General features: G+C 41.9%; 1 protein-coding gene across 4 annotated transcripts in view; it reads right to left on the reverse strand.

The window, feature by feature from the left end:
* The window catches only part of ACAP2 (ArfGAP with coiled-coil, ankyrin repeat and PH domains 2), a 127,862-nt gene that overhangs the window by 48,716 nt on the left and 56,144 nt on the right, over positions 1-23,002 (reverse strand). For all 4 annotated transcript variants that reach the window (XM_075571112.1, XM_075571110.1, XM_075571109.1 and 1 more), the window contains 4 exons: positions 19,603-19,661; positions 11,399-11,582; positions 9,415-9,459; positions 3,143-3,238 (listed from right to left, as the gene is read on the reverse strand). In XM_075571112.1, coding sequence (XP_075427227.1) covers positions 3,143-3,238; positions 9,415-9,459; positions 11,399-11,582; positions 19,603-19,661 — 384 coding nt within the window. The remainder of the gene's footprint in view (positions 1-3,142; positions 3,239-9,414; positions 9,460-11,398; positions 11,583-19,602; positions 19,662-23,002) is intronic.

Below are 23,002 nucleotides of genomic sequence, written 5' to 3' on the forward strand. Positions count from 1 at the left end.
CTAAAGCCCCCCTAAAGCCCCCCTACAATCCCTTACTGATATCACCCAATTTCTTGGCTCCATTTCCTCTCTGAATGATAAGAGTGAGCTGCTAGTTCTAGGGGATTTCAACTTCAATTGGCTTGACCCTAAAAACCACAAAATCCAGATACAACTCAAGTCACTTAACCTATCGCAATTCATTTCCCAACCCACACGGATAAACCTGAAATCGCATAACCATTCCTTGCTAGACTGGATTCTCTCCTCAAACCCCAGCAGAATCCAATCCTCTGGCATCCTTCCTGACATTTTCAGTGACCATGCAATAGTGTACTGTGTAAGGAAAATTAAACCGCCCCAATCAATCCCTAAAGTTCTCCTCACTAGAACATTTAAAAACTTTAACCCACAACAGTTTCTGGATGACCTTACCAACTGCCCATGGCACAGAATCGATTTAATTCCCGACCCCGATTCTGCGCTCGACTATTTCCAATCCGAGTTCTTAACACTCTGCGATACCCATGCTCCACTACGCAAAATAAGGGTACGGGGGGCCCACCTTCCATGGGTTACAACTGACCTTATAGCACTCTACCAGTTCAGGGATACCTTGTGGAAAAGCTACAAAGTAACTGGCACTACCAAGGATCTCAATCACTACAGATGCATGCGGAACATGTGCACAAGGCAAACAAGGCATGCAAAAGCACAATATTACTCTGACAATCTACACCAGAATACATCAAACCCAGCTAACTTCTGGAAGGTTATCAACAATATATTCCAGCCTCCTAACCATCAACAACCAAGTAATATCACTAAGGGGGATATTACTCTGACAAACCCCACTGACATTGCAAATGCATTCAATGATTACTTTGTGGGGTGTGCCACTAACTTATTAGCGAAACGCAGCCCAAACCACAAACCTGAATCTCATCCTGGGAGTATCCCTACAGTCCCACCCCCTCCCAACACTGCCCACAATTTTCAATTTAGCACAGTATCTGAAGAGGAGATTACACAAGCGCTCCTCAAACTAAAACTAAGCAGCCAATGTGGACCCGACTTACTACAATCTAGGTTCCTACGACTTGGTGCCCCAGCCATTGCCAAACCAATTGCGTCCATAGTCAACTCTATCCTGTCTGCGGGCCATATCCATAAGACCTGGAAAACTGCCAGAGTTGTCCCAATCTTCAAAAGTGGGGACAAAAACACTGTCTCAAACTACAGGCCAATCTCACTTCTCCCAATTCTATCCAAAGTTATGGAAAAATGTGTCCACTCCCAATTAAGCGATTTCTACACCAAGGCACATTTCACTAGCCAATTCCAGTCTGGGTTTCGTCCCAAACACTCCACCGTAACTACCCTGCTAAAAGTTTGCAATGAAATCCAGTGTGGAATGGAACGGGGACAACTCATTGGTGCAGTATTCCTAGATTTTGCAAAGGCTTTTGACAGAGTTGATCATGTTATCCTGCTTAACAAACTCCAGAGCTCTGGAATAGGGAAACATGCTTTAAACTGGTTTCAGTCCTACCTATCAGGAAGATCCCAACATGTGTCCATCTCAGGCTCTAACTCCAACCCCTGGATATCACCTGTGGTGTCCCGCAAGGCTCTGTTCTGGGGCCCCTACTCTTCTCAGTGTTCATTAATGATCTTCCCACAGCTTGTAAGGAAGCCTCAATACACATCTATGCAGATGACACAATCCTATATGCACACAGCCATAGCCTCTCTGACCTTCAACACACACTTCAGTCTGACGTTTTGAGACTCGAAAACTGGATTTCCCAAAACAAACTGTTTTTAAACACTGACAAGACTGTAACAATGGTATTTGGGACCAAGACTAAATTTGTAAAGCTTCCAGTGACTGAGCTCCTGATTAGAACCAACGCTAACACCACCCTAACACCTGTCACTAGTTTTAAATACCTGGGCTTATGGTTTGACTCCCACTTAACATTCGGGATGCACATTGATACCCTGACAACCAAGACCTATGCCAAACTAGGGGTACTTTACAGGAACAAATCCTACCTAAGTCTCCTGGTCAGAAAGCGTATTGCACAGCAAATGCTAATGCCAATTATTGACTATGGAGACATAGTATATGGCTCGGCTCCTCAAACCCACCTTAGCAAACTTGACACCCTCTACAACTCAATTTCTCGTTTTGTTCTCCAATGCAACTACAACACACATCACTGCGAAATGCTCAAAGAACTAGATTGGTCATCACTAGAGTCTAGGCGCAAAGTTCACCTTTCCTGTCTCACCCTCAAATACTTTCTGGGCAAGCTTCCCAGCTACCTGAACAAGCTCCTCACCCCTACCACATGCAGCACCTATCACCTGAGATCAGACTCCAAAAGACTATTCATGGTCCCAAGGCTCAACAAAGTATCCGGACGTTCCTCCTTCTCCTTCCGTGCACCCCAAAACTGGAACAACCTACCAGAGACTCTCATATCCACCACCAGCTTAAGTTCTTTCAAATCTAAGGCTGTCTCACACTTTAATCTGGTCTGTAACTGTTTCATACGCTCATAATATATATTTTCTTTAACTGTGCACGCAATGTCTTGTATATAATGTATACCTTGTTCATTTATGTAAATGTACTTGTAACCATGTATTATTTGTTTTACTCTGTGCCCAGGACATACTTGAAAACGAGAGGTAACTCTCAATGTATTACTTCCTGGTAAAATATTTTATAAATAAATAAATCTTTGCAGATCTATTGTGAATGACCCAAACTTGTTCCCTTAGCAAAGACTAAGAGCAGAGACCTTTTCTATAGTGAAGGTTTCCCTGTTCCTGCATATGGGGTCGGTGGTTGGTATCAACTGCTGTATCTTTTGGTGGGACAATGTTCATCGGACTTTGTTCTGTGCAAAGCAGCAGTTTCTTACTTTTACAAAAAAAGAGGGTGCAATCTTCGCTCGGTGTCTTAGTTTAGGTTCAAACATGCAGTTTCTGCACCGACAATTCTGTGTTTAATTTCATGTTGTGCTCGAGTATTTATTGGTTTTACTGAACTGTTATGCTTATTTCTGTTTAGCAACAAAAAGAAATGCATCAGCATCCTCCTAGTGCCGACCTCACAGGAAACGGGAGAATAAGATTGTACAGTATTTACCTCTGCACCCAATGTCTTCATATATGGCTCTAGTTCACTGAAAAGATCATAGCCCTGATGGAAGAAGGCCAGATGGGCATACATAAAGGAGAGCATCTGTGATTGAAAAAAAAGAAACAGAATTGGTTACAAAAAAAGAACAAATACTTAATGTAGTTAAAAACATATGCCTTGCGTGTTATGAAATAAGTTGCTGAAAAGTGAGACCTAAACTCTGCAAAGAACTCATAAAAACAGCATCAGGCACATTCAGCAAGTAATGCTCCCATCTCCCTTCCAAATCAAAACCCAAATGCACAACTTCAACAGAAATGTACCCATCTGCAGTTCTAGAATTGATCAAATCTGTTTTTAACTCTGGTCAGTATTTAACCATTCCTGGTAATACACACACCATTTCTGGCAATGCATGGATACCAGTGACAGGGCTTCTCCCACGGACGGCACAGAACCAGCATTTAATGAGCTAGCAACATTTAAACATGGTACATTCTCAGTTACTTGAAAACATAAGTTTAGAGAAACAAGACCATAACCGCTTAAAAGGTCAAATATATATATATATATAAAAAAAAATTTAAACGCCTTCCATTCAACTAGCAGAGCCGCTTGCAGTTTTCCCCGATGTGTTACTAAAAGAAAAATAGGATTACAATCTCCACATTACTAACCAGCTCTTGTAAAATAAAACAAAAGCACCTGGTTTCATTTGTGAAGCAGCTCACCTTGTCTCCACGAATACAAGGCAGTCCCTTTATGCAGCCCAGAAATCAATAAGCCCTTCTTAAATCAAAAGGGCAGAGAATATTTTCAGTCATTACAGCACCATTAAAACCCCCATGGATATGAACGTGCACGGAATCAGGCCACTTAAATGAACAGACGAACAAAGCACCCTCTTAAAACGTGTTGTAAAGATTACGTTTATAAATTCTCTGCCCTATACTTATATTTGTCATGTATAAAAGGCATTCCAAAGCTCCCCTTTATACCTTTCCATGAACACTGGACGTAACAATTACTTGTATTCTCTACTCATGTTCTGTGTATATACATTTGCAGACAGCTGCTAATAGACAGAAAATGATAGGAGCACATGATTTGTTTCCCCAAAGTGGTTTGAATGTTTTTAATAATAGTTTGACTGCTACATTTTACATTTATTGGAGGTAACAGATGAACAATCGTGTAGGAAGAATTGATACAACATTCAGAATAGACAAGTTCGCATTTGTTGCTTACAGAACGGTAAAGCTTTTTCTTCTTTCTTCTAAAACTTTGTGGAAATTTAAATTTATGGATTGTAGGGATTTCAAATATAATTACTTTCCTAAATATGTGCAAACAGGATTGTGAAATACGTTTTTCTGTTTTAATGGTCTCTAATTTGATACCATTTTTCTTCTTCAAATAAACAAAAATGCAGCAATCTGAAAGTACAAGTCCAAGGTTAAAATCAGTGCCAACACAAACATTCTCATTGTAACGTGTGTGTCATGATAATATCATGAGATATTAAGTATTTTAGTAAATCTGGTGCTTTAGGGGTTAATGTGGTTACCATTTGCCTTAAAAATACAATATATTGGGTTTATGAAATGTCAAGACTTTCTGAGTCTGTGCAGATCTTCAGAGTGCTTAATTGGTGGGTTATCACTTATGGCCACTAAAAGTACCATGTGTTGTATGATAGAATCTAGAGATAAGGGCATTTGTTTTGCCAGAGAAGGGATTAAATGATGGCGCTCTTGACATATTTATAAACAAGCCAATTTCAAAGAAAACTGTGACAGTCTTGAATGATCACTTGGGCATTCTGAGAGATGGGTGACAAACAGGTCACCACTTAAAGCTGCAGTTCAGTCAATATCCTGCATGTGTTTTTTTTTTAATAAATCAGTTCATAGTAAGAAAGAAAATGCTAAAAGTATTTTGTTTTAAAAAAAACAACTTTGAAAGACCAATTTTCTTGTATTCTATTTTAACAGCCATTTGCTAAGGCACTGCCCCTTCATGTCCTGTCACACGCCCTGGCACACCCCTTTGTCAGCCCTGCCCTCCCTCTAGCACATGTCAGTGCAGGAGTGCTCATGAATATTCATGAGCTTCCACTGACAGACAAGCAGAATATAAACAGATCCCTTCACTAATTATGTCACCAAATTTCGACCTATCAATACATGGAGAACGAATTGACCTGCAGCTATACAGTTCTTTAGGTAATTAGAGATTGCACACATAAAACTATTGAAGTAAAAAAATAAATAAAATTAAAAAAAAGACTGAACTGCAGCTTTAAGTTTGAGGACTTTATTAAATATAAGAAATTATGAGCCCGAGAGCGATCCATAAGAATAACAACCAAATATCTACCACCGTTGCAATTATACACTATATGGGCAAGATGTGCCAACGACAGACAATTTTCTCCAGGGAAAATAGACGTTAGGCTGGGCTGTCAAAATGTAGGTGCAAGCGTGCGTGTGGAGAACACGGATGCAAACGTGAAGATGGTATCTAAGTATGCCCAGGACATACATGAAAACGAGAGGTAACTCAACATATTACTTCCTCGTAAAACATTTTATAAATAAATCAGAGAAATGAAGTTATGAGTGTTGCTATATTCAGTCAAGACTTTTAAACGCCAAAGGAGTTTTGTTTTTCTCTAAGGCAGGGGTGCACAAACTGGAGGGCGCATGGCGGTTACAGAGGCCCCACACTTCCCCAAAGGCATTTAAATTAAATGTCATGGATCGCGCGAGACCTCTGTAACTTTACTTACCGCAACTTTTCAGCAACGCGTCGCCATGGCAACACATCATTTGACGCCTGAGCCGATCGGGGGGGGGGGAGGGGCGAGCATTGGGTGAGAGCAGGCAGTGGGGCGCAGGGAGAAGCTTGCGCACCCCTGCTCTAAGGCATAAAAGGTCTACCCAGTAGCTGATTTACAACAAGGATGGACTTCTTGTGTTCTGACTGAAGGGAAGTTTTCACGGGAGACCAGGACTAATACCAGGGATCAATATCACCCGACAGAAACACAAGAGTTTATAAAATTAATTTCATGGAAAACATTAATCCACAACAATACAGATACACAGACAACATACCCAACTGGGGAATACTGGGGTAACCTATAGTTCTAGGTGCAGGGACCACCCTGGAGATATTCCCTGATCTTCCCCCTGCAATGTGCTCTGAACTTGATTCCAGGCGTGGCACCCGCACAGGAGTGGCACCAGCACAGGCGTGGCACCCGCACAGGAGTGGCACCCGCACAGGAGTGGCACCCGCACAGCAGGGGACGGTGCAGCTTCCCATAGTTATAGCAAACTTCTGCAACTCTTCTAGCTCTGAACTGAGCTAAACTGAACTGCTAGGGGTCTCCCTCCCCACCTGTTTATACCCTTAACCCACCAAGTTGCACATTCAGGGCCCGGTGCTGGCGAGCGCCCAGCCCGATTGGTGGGTAGAAATGCAACATTATAAAGAGCAACATAAAGAGTTACATGGAAAGGTCACAGACAGCTCTGCAGGTTTCTAACTGACCTTAAAGTCAACCTCTTGTCCCTGAAGTGCTGGATGCACACGCACGCACACGCACGCACACGCACGCACACGCACGCACGCACACACTTATTGACAGGTAGGGGTAATGGCAGGCTTGACCTTTTTTAACAGCAGCCATATTTATCTCTACCGTCACAGAAGTTAGAATAAAAAGACCAACTTTATAAGTCAGGTGGTGTGTTTTGGGATTCAACTAGTGTTGGACCGGGTCCTAATATTTTTAAAAACTGGGTAACGGGTACCCGGTTGACACTTACCTGGGGGTGGAGGAAGCCCGCGGCGACATCTAGGCAGGTCAGCAGCGGTCCTGTGGCGATGGCAGCATCAGCATTCTGTGTTCAGCCCGCGCGGGAGCTGCAGGACTCCATAGTGGTGTGAGCTGAGGAACCAGGTGGCAGGAGCAGAAGCGTTCCTATTGGACAGCCGGCTGTCACATGGTTCCCCAGCTCACACTGCTATGGAGTCCTGCAGCTCCCGCGCGGGCTGAACACAGAATGCTGATGCTGCCATCGCCACAGGACCGCTGCTGACCTGCCTAGATGTTGCCGCGGGCTTCCTCACGGGTCTTCCTCGCCTTCCGTCACTGACAGCAGGTAAGTGATGATGTATTTTTCAGCTACCGTGACATTACCCGGCAACGGGCACACTTCTCAGTTGCCGGGTCCGGGTAATTTCCGGGTAGCTGAAAATCCGCCGGGTACTCGGCACATCACTAGATTCAACACGTGAATTTTGATCTTCCTACGCCCTTTTAGGGCCCTCTCTGGGGAAAAACCTATGACATGGTAATGTTCTGTATAGGGATTTTTGTTTTATCCTGTTTTTTAAGAAACTGTTCTGCAATTATTGTAACCGAGGGGAGGGAGGAGGGAGAGCGCGTAGTATAGAGAGGGAGGGAGAGGTATAGAGGGAGAGGTAGAGAGAGGGAGGAGGAAAAGAGGGGGAGGGAAAGAGAGAGGTATAGAGGTATAGGGAGAGAGAGGTATAGAGGTATAGGGAGAGAGAGGTATAGAGGTATAGGGAGAGAGAGGTATAGAGGTATAGGGAGAGAGAGGTATAGGGAGAGAGAGATATAGAGGTATAGGGAGAGAGAGGTATAGGGAGAGAGCTGTAGAGAGAGAGAGGTAGTAGAGAGAGGTATAGAGGTATAGGGAGAGAGAGGTATAGAGGTATAGGGAGAGAGAGGTATAGAGGTATAGGGAGAGAGAGGTATAGAGAGAGAGAGGTATAGGGAGAGAGAGGTATAGAGGTATAGGGAGAGAGAGGTATAGAGGTATAGGGAGAGAGAGGTATAGAGGTATAGGGAGAGAGAGGTATAGGGAGAGAGGGGTATAGAGGTATAGGGAGAGAGTGGTATAGAGGTATAGGGAGAGAGAGGTATAGAGGTATAGGGAGAGAGAGGTATAGGGAGAGAGAGCTGTAGAGAGAGCTGTAGAGAGAGAGAGGTAGAGTGGCTTTGTGCGTAAAAATGTTGCCTGCTCATAAGCCATATCTTCTCAATATGTATTTTCATTCAATTGTGAGCGTTTTGTATTTTGCAATAACGGGCCATTAATGTACTTAACCTAAATAGTTACACTTCTTTATTAGTCAAGTAGCCAAGAATGCACTAAATTAGAAAAAGTACAACCATTTTGAAAACAAGTATTTTGAAATAAAATAAATGCATATGGTATGCAACGAAAAAGGAGAAATACAGCAGCAGATCACTAAAGCAAATGGTGTGTTATCACTCAGATAACTTCTACATACAGTACTAGGGACCCTTCGCTAAAAGCAAATCAGCAAGAGTGTAACAAAAAATAAGCTACAAATAGAAAGTGCCGGGTGTCTATGAGTGTGCGGAGACCACGTGACACTATTATGTGGGCAGTCTAATACTTTTAAGAGGCACGAGGACAAAGTAGTGAATGCTTGAAAGAAAGATGATGTATAACCTTTCAGCAATAATCTAACTCCATCAGCATCAAATGGCAGTTTTGACATATATCCATATTTCTTATGATTCTGATTATTTCAACAATATTCTAAATAACTTCATTTAACACACAAAATACGCCTGTAATTTCTGAGCACTCACAGGATATGTATATCACACAAACCTAACAGCTCAATTATTCCCACAAACCCCGGGACTGCCAGTTGCAGTTGCCAAATAAAGCACAAGAATAAAGTGCTAAATCATTCACTTGAACAACTTACGCAGTATCAGATATCTTACTGACCTCTAACATACTCTACCTTGGGCCCATGGAAGCGTTTAATCAATAAAAGCTGTAGCTTGGATAACAGGAGGTCTTGGACTCAGAAGTACTCAAAAATTAACATACAGCATCTTTCAAATCATTGGCTTCATATCACAGAAAGCCAGAATTAGGAAGCAAGAGAAATGGCCATCGCTTTAGACCTAGAGGGTTTCAAAATGGGATCGACCAAAAAAGCCCTAATTGTCCATTAAGCATAAAAGTCACAACTTGTCTGCATTTTGTTTATGCTTCATTTCAGATGCCAGGACACAAAATGCACGACACACGCACGCTCACACACACACACACACACACACACACACACACACACACACACACACACACACACACACACACACACACACACTTATCCATGAAGAACTCTTGGTGGTTCATGCAAACCTGTAACAAATCTACACTTTATAGCTATTAGAATTTAAGTATAGTACTTACAGATTTTAAAATTTCAGACCTTCTTTTTGATTGAAGAACATTGATCTGCAGACAGAGCAAGAGAGTCATGAATTACCATGGAAGTCACCTACTGGAAAAGCAATTAAAGTATTGAAAGCATTTGCATAGCATCTCTACTCCAAACTAAATAGGAAGTCTTTATATTTTGTGGCAGTAGGACGAGTTAGTCTAGGATCATCCTTAGGGTTAGGTATAGCAAGGTAACAAGATGCACACACAGAAGCGACCCTACAGTTCCCACTGCTCAGTACTTTGCTGGAGATTGTGATGTAAAGACCCATTAATCCAATGCATCTTCATCACCAATAAACTAGAGGAGTTTAGAAAAAATAAATAAGTCAGCACATTAAAGTTATCTGTCCTCTAAGACAGGGGTGCGCACACTTTTCAGTCTGCGCCCCCCTGCCTGCCCTCCCCCACAATGTCTCCGGCATCAAATGACCGTGCTAGGTCATGTGATGTCACATTGCCATGGCAACGTGACCCCGCAGCATCATTTGACACTGCGTTGCCGAATACAAGGGAAGGGAAGTTGCAGAGGCCTCACGCCTCTTATCGCCGCACCCCTCCCTGGAAAATCTTGCACCCCCCAGTTTGCGCACCCCTGCGGTCTAAGACATACAACTGGTGGAGTAAACAATCAACACATCCCCTTATGTGTCACTGACATACCTACAGCCATTTAAAATCAAGCAAACATTTAACTTGAATTGAATTTGTAACAAAAGGACTAGTGTTAAATCACATGAAAAACTACTCCAACAAGGTGGGCCAATGTAACAGGGATCGGTTTAAAACACCAGCGCGGTCTAGTTCCGTTGGAATAATTGTAGAAAGGCCAGGATTGCACGCTCTTCGGCAGGGACGCATATTCCTATGGCTTTATGTCTGAAGCACTTATTGCCATTGTGTGTTATAATATTATGTGACGTGTGTTACTGTTGCAAAGCGCTGTGTGCCTGGATGGCGCTATATAAAGGTATACGTATATGTCCCTTTGTTTGCAAATAAAATGCAGTTAAAGCTGCCGTTTATTTTTATTTTTTTAAATATGTGCATCAATACAATCTGCACACTGACAAGTGATTAGCTAAGTTGCAGATCGATCCGTTCTCCTGTAATCGATCGATTACTCAGGTTATTTAAATGTTCTTGCACAGCATTGTGGACAATGTAGTCCCGCAATATTATGTGACTGGGCAGTTACTAGATACAATTGGTGCACTGCTAGAGAGAGGACGCAGCACAAGAGGCAGAGTCGATCAGAAGGGGACGGGGCTGTCACTTTAGAAATGCTTCCTACATTAAAAATGTCTTTAAAACATTTTTTTATTTTTAGTGCTACAATTATTTTCTCATAGTACAGAACTGATTTAAAAAAAACATGTACAGATGCAGCGGCCGTTAATCTAACACTTCACGCGTTGTAAACCTCGGAATACCCAAGTCATGGCGCGTGATTTCTTCCAACCGTACCGCCTTTATATCCGAGTGCAGAAAATGGCATTTTAGTGTTCTGGTTTTTAAACACCTGAAATTGACACAGTAGCACAGTAACACAGTAGCACAGTACTGTACACATTACAATTCATTCATTTCATTGCACACAAAGAAAGAGAACCCCTAAAATTCAAACAAAGCAACCGCGATAAACACGTGTGCCGATTGGCCGCGTTAATGCCGCGTGGAATACAGCAGAGTTCACGAAAACGGCAGTGATTTGTTCGAATAACGGCCGCTGCATCTGTAGGATATTGCTTGAACTGTTACTTTAAGACCCACCCAAAAGGTTCAGGTCACAATACCTGCAAACATCGCCCAGATAAACGTTCAAAAATTCTCCCACTGATCTGCTCTGTTTTAAAAGCGACCACATGTTAACCCGCTACATATATCACGGTTACTAGCGCAATCAAGAATAATAGGCAAGGAGAATTACACACGTGCTTCATGTATGTGTTACCTGCAGAACATAGTCCAAAGCTATGTGCCGGAAGCATTTCCGTGTTGCTGTGAGGATATTTGTAGCTTCTTCCACTTCATGTTGTTTCGTTCTTTGCACCTGCGCATTTTTCACTAGTGCATTTTCTTTCTCTTCGGTCACCTTATCAAATTGTTTTTTAGCATCTTTGAACTTTCTAAGATCCCTGTAATGAAGAGTTGTTGGTTAGCAATGATGACGTCTGTAAATTGCAGGTAGTATTTTATCTATCAGGGTTCACCAAAACTGTCAGAGTCTGGTGTTCATGTTATTCCCTGGAAGGGCTTTAAAATGAGGTGTTGGATCAAATGGTGTAACACAGACGACAGTTCTTCTTAGCGACTTAATGTTGCTACAGAGTTCAAGAAGTAATTTAAGGTGTATCAACTCCTACAAGCAAAAGACAACTTTTCTAGAAATTCTTCCCATCTTAGAACCACTATCTCTCTATGCCCCCTTCCTCCATAGGAAGGGTTTACATTTTATTTAGATGCTAATGAAAGAGCATGCAATAATTACTAGGACTGCAACCCTAAAGCAGCCCCCCCCCCCATTGCCTTTTGAGAAAAAAAAAACAATATGATAAAACAGCAATATTACGTTACTAAATATGGCAGAAGATATTAAGAATTTTACTCAATCTGGCACATGAGATGTTAACATTGGTTACAAATGGTCTTAAAAATGACAAACCGCTGTCCATGCTTAGTTTTATGTGCTGATCTAAGGATAAAGGATATCTGGTTTTGCAAGTGGGGGGATTGAAATATGGCTTCCCTGACTAGCAAAACAGGACCTTTTTAAAATGTACATTGAAGGAGATTAGTGGAGGGGGGTCTGCAAATACCAGAGTGCGGATCTAAGAAGGAGCTCCAAAAATTCGGTAGTTTGAAAAATATGAATATTCAGGGAATGACTGCACTTTGCAAGAATGACAAATAGATATTTGCAACTGTTGCAATTACACAAATCAAATATATAATCTCAGATATCTGCTTCTCATGCAAAAATAGGCGTTATGTGTTCATATTTGATATTCAGATGTGTATGTTGAGGACACAGATGCAACAGTGAAGAAAATTAAATAAATAAATTTAGCAGACAATAAAGTAGGGGAAGTAATTCTGACTAGAGACCTGAACGCTTTAGTGCATCCAGATTTACATAGGTCTAGTAAAAACACGACAAACACGGATAGCCAAAATGTATTAGACTCTAAAATCTTGGCATGCTCGTTAAACGCTTCTCCTAGATGCTTGGCACGATCTCCACCCAAGAGATAGAGACACTGCCTTCTCATCAGTACACAACAGTTACTCGAGAATAGACTATATTTAATCAACAAATCACTATTTGGTGACACTATTACCTGGTCAGATCATGCCCCTCGTGAAATTAAAATGCCTCTTTCTACCCCAAAGAGCACATTACTGGAGATTAATCAAATCCATGCTAAGCAATACCTTAACAGTTGACAAAAGTAGGGAAGAATTATCTACATATTTCCAAATTAATAACAAAAAGGCCAGAGCAGCACAAATCTAATCGCTCACAAAAAAGAGCAGTCCAATTTAGAAATACAACAAACTATCCCCACATAAGTCACAAAGTAAAATGATAGCGGTTAGAGGCGAGTTAACCTACTACTTAATGAACTAACGGAGAGAGGTTTCTACAATGGTTGAGGCAAAGATTTCATGCAGAAGGCAATAAGACAGGCAGCCTGTTGGCTAGGAAGCTAAACAAAATGAAACAATTGGACATCTCCATGATCAAACGTAAAGATGGAACATGTCAGTAGACTCTCCCCCCCCCCAAAAAAAAATCTGTACAAGATGAGGAACACTACATAGAACTGTACAATCTTCCTCAATCTCAAAATAAGAGACCTACCCTCCCAAGACTCCACAACAAAGCTAGACTAGCTCTGGACCAACCTATCACCTCGAAAGTAGTGATACAGGCCATCAAGGACTAAAAACAACAGGTCCCCTGGACAGGGCGGCCTACCTAATATTTACTATAAAATATTCTCGCCCATTCTAGCACTCAGGTTAGACAGTCCAATTAAGTTGTGCAGGGAGGTGCATGCCCAAACTCTGACTATCACAAATATAGTAGTGATCCCTAAAGAGGATAAAGATCCATCAGATGTGTACCTACCAGACATGAATCACTCGGACCAGGTGGTATAAATCCCGGGTCGCCAAGCTCTTGACAACACTAGATGAATAATTAACATGACACAGATAGCCCACAACTCTAAGACGATGAAAAGGCCTTAGACAGAATTAACTGGAACTTTAGGTTTGCAACACTTGAGTCCTTTGGACTAGGAAAAAGATTTACAATGGCTAATAAAATACTGTATTCAAACCCATCAGCGATCATTAATGCGAATGGCCAGGCCTCCAATATGTTCAAACATTGTCCCAAAAAGAGTGCGCCAAAAAGGAAGCCGGTTCACAGCTGACAAATGCAACTTGGACGGAAATGACCACTTGAAAAATGTTTATTAATTAAAAAATATACTGGTAGAGTCCTGAGAGATCCTCTGACATGTTTCACGCACAGGGTGCTTTATCAAAGAGCACTACTAGTATTAATATATGGAAGGCAAACATCACTTACAAATAATACACCATAAAACGAAACACCAAAGGATTGAAGGGGAGACCAATAGTGTAATGTGTCAAAGTATTAAAATATATTTACTAAACATTATGGCAATTTCACTCACAAACATGAGATTCAGACAGATCAATATTGGACCAAGCAGGACACCAGATCCCTCCGTAGACACTCTGTTTACATGTCAGTCGATTGGGCGGCTGATTAAAAAAATCCCCCCAGCTGTAGCTTCTCCAACTGTGTAATCTCAGGTGGTGTTCCAGCTGTTTCCACCTCCCTCCGATGTGGCGTCTGTCGTATGCATCTCAGGATATGCGTGTCAAGCCTGGCTTTCGGTTCAATTTTCTCTGTCTTCCAGCAATCAACAAGTCTTCACTGCTCAGCTCTCTAGTTGGCTCTGAACTTCCTTCTTCCAACGAACATAAAATAGTCCTATATGCAAATTACATCATCCTAGCAATAATAAAACCAATGGTGACATTGCCTAATCTTTTCTCTACCCTAGGATCCTTTGGAAAAAATCCTCAGGCTACAAAATCAATAATCTCAAGTCGGTGGCGCTTAACCTTATAATTCCCAAGCACTGAAATGACTGCAATTGCATTACAACTAATATGGATGACGAATGGTATAAAATACCTAGGGATTTTTATTACACCGAATATTTCCTCACTTTATAAGACGGACTATAATGACCTGCTTAAGAATTTTTTTAGGGATCTAAGAGAATGGAGGAGCTATACCATCTCCTCGATTCAACGAATAGCAGCAGTAACAAATGAACACCTTTTCTAAACTACTCTATTTTCTCCACACCCTACCCATACAGGTCCAGAAACATCCTACAAAATTTTCAGAAAGATTAACAGCTTCAACCAGAACGATACAAAACCAAGGGTAAAAATATCAACACATGTACAGACGGAGGTCGGGAGGAGGTTTAGCAGAACCCCAGATTTCAAAACTACTATAAAAGCAGTCTAACGTGTATTTTGGCATTCAGAGTCAGGGACTAACACATGGGTCAACTTAAATTTTGTTTACACTAACCCTCTTCCAATAAGATATACGCTATATCCCAAGGTCCCAGAGACCATCCCCTATCTTAAGCCACCCCATAATGAGACATTCTTGTAATCTATGGGGATATTAGCAAGAAAACCTTCGATCTGGCAAAGCTCCTAACACTGCTGACCCCTGTTCTAGACCACCCTAGGGTCATCAACGGTCAGGGACATAAGCAAACATACACCTGAAGGGTGGCCGGTCTGGTCACACATGACAACTTTATTTCCCGAGGCATGGTTGAGCAGTTCTGCTTTTCCAGGAAAAGTTTAGAATCCCGAAATCTGTATTCCTAAACTACCGGCAAATTCGGCATTATATAAACTACAAAATCCCAAGTTCCAAAACACAATTGTATTGTATATAACCAGTGGTTGACAAATCACCAAAAAATCTACTCGCCACACAAAAAAATCTACTCGCCACCTAGTACCAAACGTGTGCTGCTTGGGCCAATATTTACTCGCCCGGGGGTTAAATCCACTCGCCCGGGGCGAGCAAATGTATAGGTTTGTCGAACACTGTATATAACTATATACAAATCTATTCGGGGTCAATAAAAGGAGCTTTCAAAAGAACTACTCATCCCAAGGGAAGTACAAACGACACAGGGTTATCCCTTAAGGTTGAAGGAAAGGAGATTTCACAAGCAACAAAGGAAAGGGTTATTTACAGTAAGGGCAGTTAAAATGTGAAATGTGGAATTCATTACCCATGGAGACTGATGGCAGATACAATAGATTTGTTTAAAAAAAAAAGTTGGTTATCTTTTTAGAAAGGAAAGGTATACAGGGATATACCAAATAAGTAAACATGGGACGGATGTTGATCCAGAGAGTAATCTGATTTGACAATTATTGGAGCCTAGAAAGAATTTATTTTTCCCTTTATGAGATATCATTGGATGATTTGTCACCTGGGTTTTTTGTTTGCCTTCCTCTGTATCAATATACTGTAAGTACAGATAAAGGATAAAGTATCTGTGGTCTAAGTTTAGCATAGGGCGAACTTGATGGACAAATGTCTTTTTTCAACCTCATCTACTATGTAACAATTTGAAGACCTGTGTGATTTAGGGGCCAATAGCAAGGGAATCCCTTCTGCTGTTTACTGCCTTCTAGTTCCGGGTGACTATAAAAAGGACATAAAGAAGACCTAATGGGAGAGGGAGATAGGCCAGGATCTAGATCTGGAGAAATGGTTAGATAACTGTCAGGCGATACCCCACCTCGCCCTTATGCTGAAGGAACTGCGGCCCCATGAGTCCTCTGCCCCAGGATTACCCATCTATTGAATTACATTTTCGCCCTCATAGAGGCAATCACCGACTTAAATATACCCAAAGAACCATTTATTGTCTTCCTGGACAAACCAATGGAAAATGTAGATGAAAACATGGCGAAATTGGAAGCAAATATACTTATAGCCATCAAATGCACCGTGGCAAAAACCCTGAAAAATTGTGACAACCCCCTTGTCAACAAATTTTGGAATATAGCCAAAATGGAAAAGATCACAGCTTATTTAGAAAATTTCCCTCCACAAATATTTTTTTTTAAAATTTACACATAGCTAATCTAGCCAGCACACTGTAGCCAACCCGCAATGATTTAAACCAAAGTGTACCTGTATGGCAAATGGTGTATAATCTGTGTTCATTACTTTTATAACTATCGAGTTGTTCTAAACACTATCTCTCTCCTCCCCCCGCACCCCCCCTCACCATGGATATCTTGGAGAGATATATAGACATAGCTAGAGTGGATATCCTGGGGAGATATATAGGATATAGCTAGAGTGGATATCCTGGGGAGATATATAGGACATAGCTAGAGTGGATATCCTGGGGAGATATATAGGATATAGCTAGAGTGGATATCCTGGGGAGATATATAGGACATAGCTAGAGTGGATATCCTGGGGAGATATATAGGACATAGCTAGCTAGAGTGGATATCCTGGGGAGATATATAGGACATAGCTAGAGTGGATATCCTGGGGAGATATATAGACATAGCTAGAGTGGATATCCTGGGGAGATATATAGGACATAGCTAGAGTGGATATCCTGGGGAGATATATAGACATAGCTAGAGTGGATATCCTGGGGAGATATATAGGACATAGCTAGAGTGGATATCCTGGGGAGATATATAGGACATAGCTAGAGTGGATATCCTGGGGAGATATATAGACATAGCTAGAGTGGATATCCTGGGGAGATATATAGGACATAGCTAGAGTGGATATCCTGGGGAGATATATAGACATAGCTAGCTAGAGTGGATATCCTGGGGAGATATATAGACATAGCTAGCTAGAGTTGATATCCTGGGGAGATATATAGGATATAGCTAGAGTGGATATCCTGGGGAGATATATAGACATAGCTAGCTAGAGTGGATATCCTTGGGAGATATATAGACATAGCTAGCTAGAGTGGATATCCTGGGGAGATATATAGGATATAGCTAGAGTGGATATCCTGGGGAGATATATAGGACATAGCTAGAGTGGATATCCTGGGGAGATATATAGGACATAGCTAGAGTGGATATCCTGGGGAGATATATAGGATATAGCTAGAGTGGATATCCTGGGTAGATATATAGGACATAGCTAGAGTGGATATCCTGGGGAGATATATAGACATAGCTAGCTAGAGTGGATATCCTGGGGAGATATATGGACATAGCTAGAGTGGATATCCTGGGGAGATATATAGGACATAGCTAGAGTGGATATCCTGGGGAGATATATAGGACATAGCTAGAGTGGATATCCTGGGGAGATATATAGGACATAGCTAGAGTGGATATCCTGGGGAGATATATAGGACATAGCTAGAGTGGATATCCTGGGGAGATATATAGGATATAGCTAGAGTGGATATCCTGGGGAGATATATAGACATAGCTAGAGTGGATATCCTGGGGAGATATATAGGATATAGCTAGAGTGGATATCCTGGGGAGATATATAGACATAGCTAGAGTGGATATCCTGGGGAGATATATAGGACATAGCTAGAGTGGATATCCTGGGGAGATATATAGACATAGCTAGCTAGAGTGGATATCCTGGGGAGATATATAGACATAGCTAGCTAGAGTTGATATCCTGGGGAGATATATAGGATATAGCTAGAGTGGATATCCTGGGGAGATATATAGACATAGCTAGCTAGAGTGGATATCCTTGGGAGATATATAGACATAGCTAGCTAGAGTGGATATCCTGGGGAGATATATAGGATATAGCTAGAGTGGATATCCTGGGGAGATATATAGGACATAGCTAGAGTGGATATCCTGGGGAGATATATAGGACATAGCTAGAGTGGATATCCTGGGGAGATATATAGGATATAGCTAGAGTGGATATCCTGGGTAGATATATAGGACATAGCTAGAGTGGATATCCTGGGGAGATATATAGACATAGCTAGCTAGAGTGGATATCCTGGGGAGATATATGGACATAGCTAGAGTGGATATCCTGGGGAGATATATAGGACATAGCTAGAGTGGATATCCTGGGGAGATATATAGGACATAGCTAGAGTGGATATCCTGGGGAGATATATAGGACATAGCTAGAGTGGATATCCTGGGGAGATATATAGACATAGCTAGAGTGGATATCCTGGGGAGATATATAGACATAGCTAGAGTTGATATCCTGGGGAGATATATAGGACATAGCTAGAGTTGATATCCTGGGAAGATATATAGACATAGCTAGAGTTGATATCCTGGGGAGATATAGGACATAGCTAGAGTGGATATCCTGGGGAGATATATAGGACATAGCTAGCTAGAGTGGATATCCTGGGGAGATATATAGGACATAGCTAGCTAGAGTGGATATCCTGGGGAGATATAGATATATATGATGTGTATTTCTGATTTCACTATTGTATATCCTAATGTGGACTTCCAATATGTACCTGTGACTATTTCCTTCTACCAATAAAAATTAAGTTATTAATTATTGGTGGGAGTGTAAAGCAAAGAGCTCAAATATACAGGAGTTACAATGAGTACAGAAAAAGAATGATATGTGAATAGGTCAAAGATAATCTATTGTAAAGATCCCTTATAGGCTCGGGCTATAAAACAGAGCAATCTGCCCTGTGTTGCTTTTTCTTGTCTCTCTCTGTTTTAAGTACTATTTAGAGCCAAGGTGTAGTGATTCACAGGGATCCTACCATACCTGAGCAGAAACCTTTTCTTCCTTCAGGTCTGCTGTTGGCATCACATTAATAAAGTTTAAATAAGCCCCTATGCATTTCTAACTTAGTAGCAATATGTGTGTCAGCTACAGTGTGCTCAAGACGCTTCTGTTGTATGCACCCATAGGCCCAGCAGTATACCCCTGTGTATACCCCTGTGGAGATTGTCACAGGTCTGTGACGTACGAGTCGCCCTCACTCGATGCACATTTCACTAATTGGTTCAGCTTCGACAAATGCGGAGAAAAGTACTTACTCTTTAACAAATGTCTGAAGCTGGGTTTTAATGGACCGTTGGGCTTGGTCAAACAGGATCTGAAAAGACATAACAGCACTGAATTTAACAGGAGAATTAAAACAGACCTGTCTGTGGTACACCTAAAGCACTGCACATTAAGATTCATGCTTAAGGGCTCTTCTTTTAGTTCAGGAAGTCATTCAGTAGCTTGTCCGTTTATAAAACATCATTAAAAAGTACAAAACAAATAACTTTTTGGGGAAAACCATTTAAGTTCAGTGAATGCAAAAAGGTCAAATGATATTGCATGTTGCAAGGTATTAAAATAAATATTGCATATTTTTACAAAATACACACTGTTAATTTAACATAGTTTATATTTTTCTTACAATTTGAAAGGGAACATTAAAATGTATTCCTTCTTCCTCTATGAAAAGCAGGGTCAAACAATAGGCCGATTTCAGTTTTGTATTTCACTTCCATTTGGGGGTGAAAGGAGCCATAAGAAACAATGAAGAATTCGAACATGGGAGCCCGGGAATCAGAACTAAGAACGGACAAACAAAACCAGCAGAAAAAGGTTCACATTTCAAGTGTAATTCTAATGCACAGTTAATTAAAATCAGAAACTCGCTCAGCTTTGTAAGGAACGTAAAGGAACATTAATCCTAACAAATAGCTAATAAATTAGTACGGGTTTACCATAACAAATCTAGCAATCACAGTTTCCTGCGTGCCGACGGTTTCTTTAACAATCTAATGAGAGGATATCCTTTTCCTGCTACATCGTAATGACAATACTACATGTTAATCCAGAAATCAGGTAATCCCTTCAATGAATAAAGTAATACTTTAAATGTTATGCCTTGTATTTAATTAGCAATTTTAATACATAAACAGTTTATGCACTGGGAGACATTGGAATTTTATTTAAATGTGCATAATTTTCAAAACATTTTACACAATTCAGAGGGGCAACACTTGACCCCCAAAAATGTTTATCATTATCCAGAGAACGGACCAGAATACCTATCTCCAAAGGAAATAATCTTTAATAATTTAATCAATTAAATTTAATTTTTATTGTACATGAAATGGAGACACCCTTTTCCTGCAGTGGGGACAGAAGAAAGGAAATAGGAGCATCATAGTTACCTACACAGGAAGTGTGACAGGGTGAAGTCAACCCCTATCAGTTATGCCTGGGAAACATATGTCTGAGTGCTTCATCAAGCACTCATAAGGGTTAACTCAGGTGGAAGCTAGCTAATCAGGATGTAAGCTGACACCTGAGAGCCAGCAAGGTAGATAAGGATCTTGTTACCAGCAGTAGCTGGCTGTCTGAGATGAGAGCACATGCATAGATGTGCTGCTAGCCAGAAGGATACAGCACACTACTTACTGCAGCCAAAGTAAGATTTCTTTAATTTGTTTGCATGACTGCTTAAAAAGACTCTTACGGTTTGGGTATGGTTTAGCCAGCCAGCCTGCTAGCTAGGACTGCTGTGTTAGTCAGTTTTCTCCCAACGTGGAGCAGGATTTATTTGCTGAAAGGGACAGTGTACCCGCATGTTATGTTGCTGTGGAGAAATAAAGCCACTGAACGTTTTCATTTATCCTGAAACTACATGTGTAGACTGTTCCCTGACCTCGGCTACAGGCCGTCCTGCTACAGGAAGATACATAAAAGGTATCAAAGCTCGAATCTGCGTTAACAGCCATTCGAGACGACGGCATTATGGTGGAAATGCAATATGCCGCAGAGCAGTCCACTGCGACTGACCGAAAAACCTCTGTAGGAGATGTGTGCAGAGGTTAAAACAGGGAGACTTGGTTTAGACAAAAAATCTAGGGTCTTTCTTAACCAAACCTTAAACAGCTTGTGTCCAGCAAAAACAGGGTTATAGTAAAACTAACAAAAACAGGCCTAACTCCCATGGGGAGCCCGGACTACGCCTTATCTATGGGTTGGGGGGCTGGGCCCATTACCAACAACAATCACAGAAACTGTTCTAGGTGGGGGTCAGTTACCTTTCGGGCCCCAGCTTCCTCCAGTCTCACTAGAAGGGGTGTGGGAAAGAAAGAGTCCCAGTGCAGGCTTCTCCCCATAGCGGCCCAGTGTCCAGTACCTTCCTCGGCCAGAGAGATCTCCACCGCAGCCTCCTCTCTATAGCAGTCCAGTGTGTGTGTGTCTGGATCAGAGAGACCTTAGACTGTTGTCAAGAAGGCTCATAAAGTCTGTTAATGAGCAAGGTGGAAGCTTGTTAATTGCCTCATGCGGAGACTAACCAGCTCCCAGCTGGACTCTACAAGAATAGCCTGTCTAGCTGTAAAGCCTTTAGACGTGGAAAAGACCCGGTCACACAACTCCTGTGTGTATAGCTACGGCTAGCAACGGTAGAAGCCCAGTCCCTCCACTTCCTCGAGTCATAGCCATAGGCCGAGGGAGAGAGACCACATATTTAGTCTGAGGTTTTACACAGAGCAAAGTCTTCTTTTAAGGTGATCCTCATTCCTAACAGCAATCTTGCTTTTTGCCTTTGGGGCAGTTATCTGGTACTCAGGAGATGAGGCACAGAAGCTTGCTACTTCTCCATCAGTTCACGGCCACGACATGCGGCCGTGATTGAAGAGACCATTGATGACAAAGTCCTTGTAGCCTGTGCATACATACAACCAGTGTCTCTTCAAGTAGACGCTTTAATTCAGCACTCTTAGGCCTGGGACATGGTGCAGGAGCGGCGCTGGGCAGCGCTGACGCTCATGCTCTCCTACTCAAGCAGGAGATTTTTCTTGTCCCTGCATGAGCGCCGAGCGCGCTTGTGTGCCGGGTGGGAGGCGGGCCTGGAGGCGGAGCGGGAGGCGGGGCTAGCGCGCCACGTCACGGCGCCGACGTCACAGACTGCCATTGGCTTCTGGCAGTCACGTAACCGACCCTGTGCTTCCCTCAGAGGGAAATCTAAAATTGGTCTGTCGGCTGAAATTCCACACGCCTCCGCACGCCTGCAGAAGCGCCGTCTAAAGCCGCTCTGAAAGGGATAAAGTTTCCCCTCATTGCGCCTCAGCACTGTCTTTTTGACCATGTCCGAGGCCTTAAGGTGCTCCTAGATGACTTTTCCAAAGCACAATTTTCCCACTATGTGCTTAGCTTCCTCAACACTTCTCGCTCATGCTAATTTTTACATTTTTCCAACACAAGTGCATGCTGGGGGGGGAGGAAGAGCACACGCGAAGTGTGTGTGGGTGGAGAAGGGTAGCACACAGTTATGGCTCCTGTTAGGATTATTAAATTGATTCGTGCAAAGGCCAGACAGTACTGATGTTTCGTAATTTCTGGACGACCGGTCAGGCGACTATGGCGATCTTTTGCTGCACACACAAATCCAGTTGCATAGCAAGGTAAAAATACTGCATCGAT

This window comes from Ascaphus truei, chromosome 14, assembly GCF_040206685.1.
Source record: "Ascaphus truei isolate aAscTru1 chromosome 14, aAscTru1.hap1, whole genome shotgun sequence".
NCBI lineage: Eukaryota > Metazoa > Chordata > Amphibia > Anura > Ascaphidae > Ascaphus > Ascaphus truei.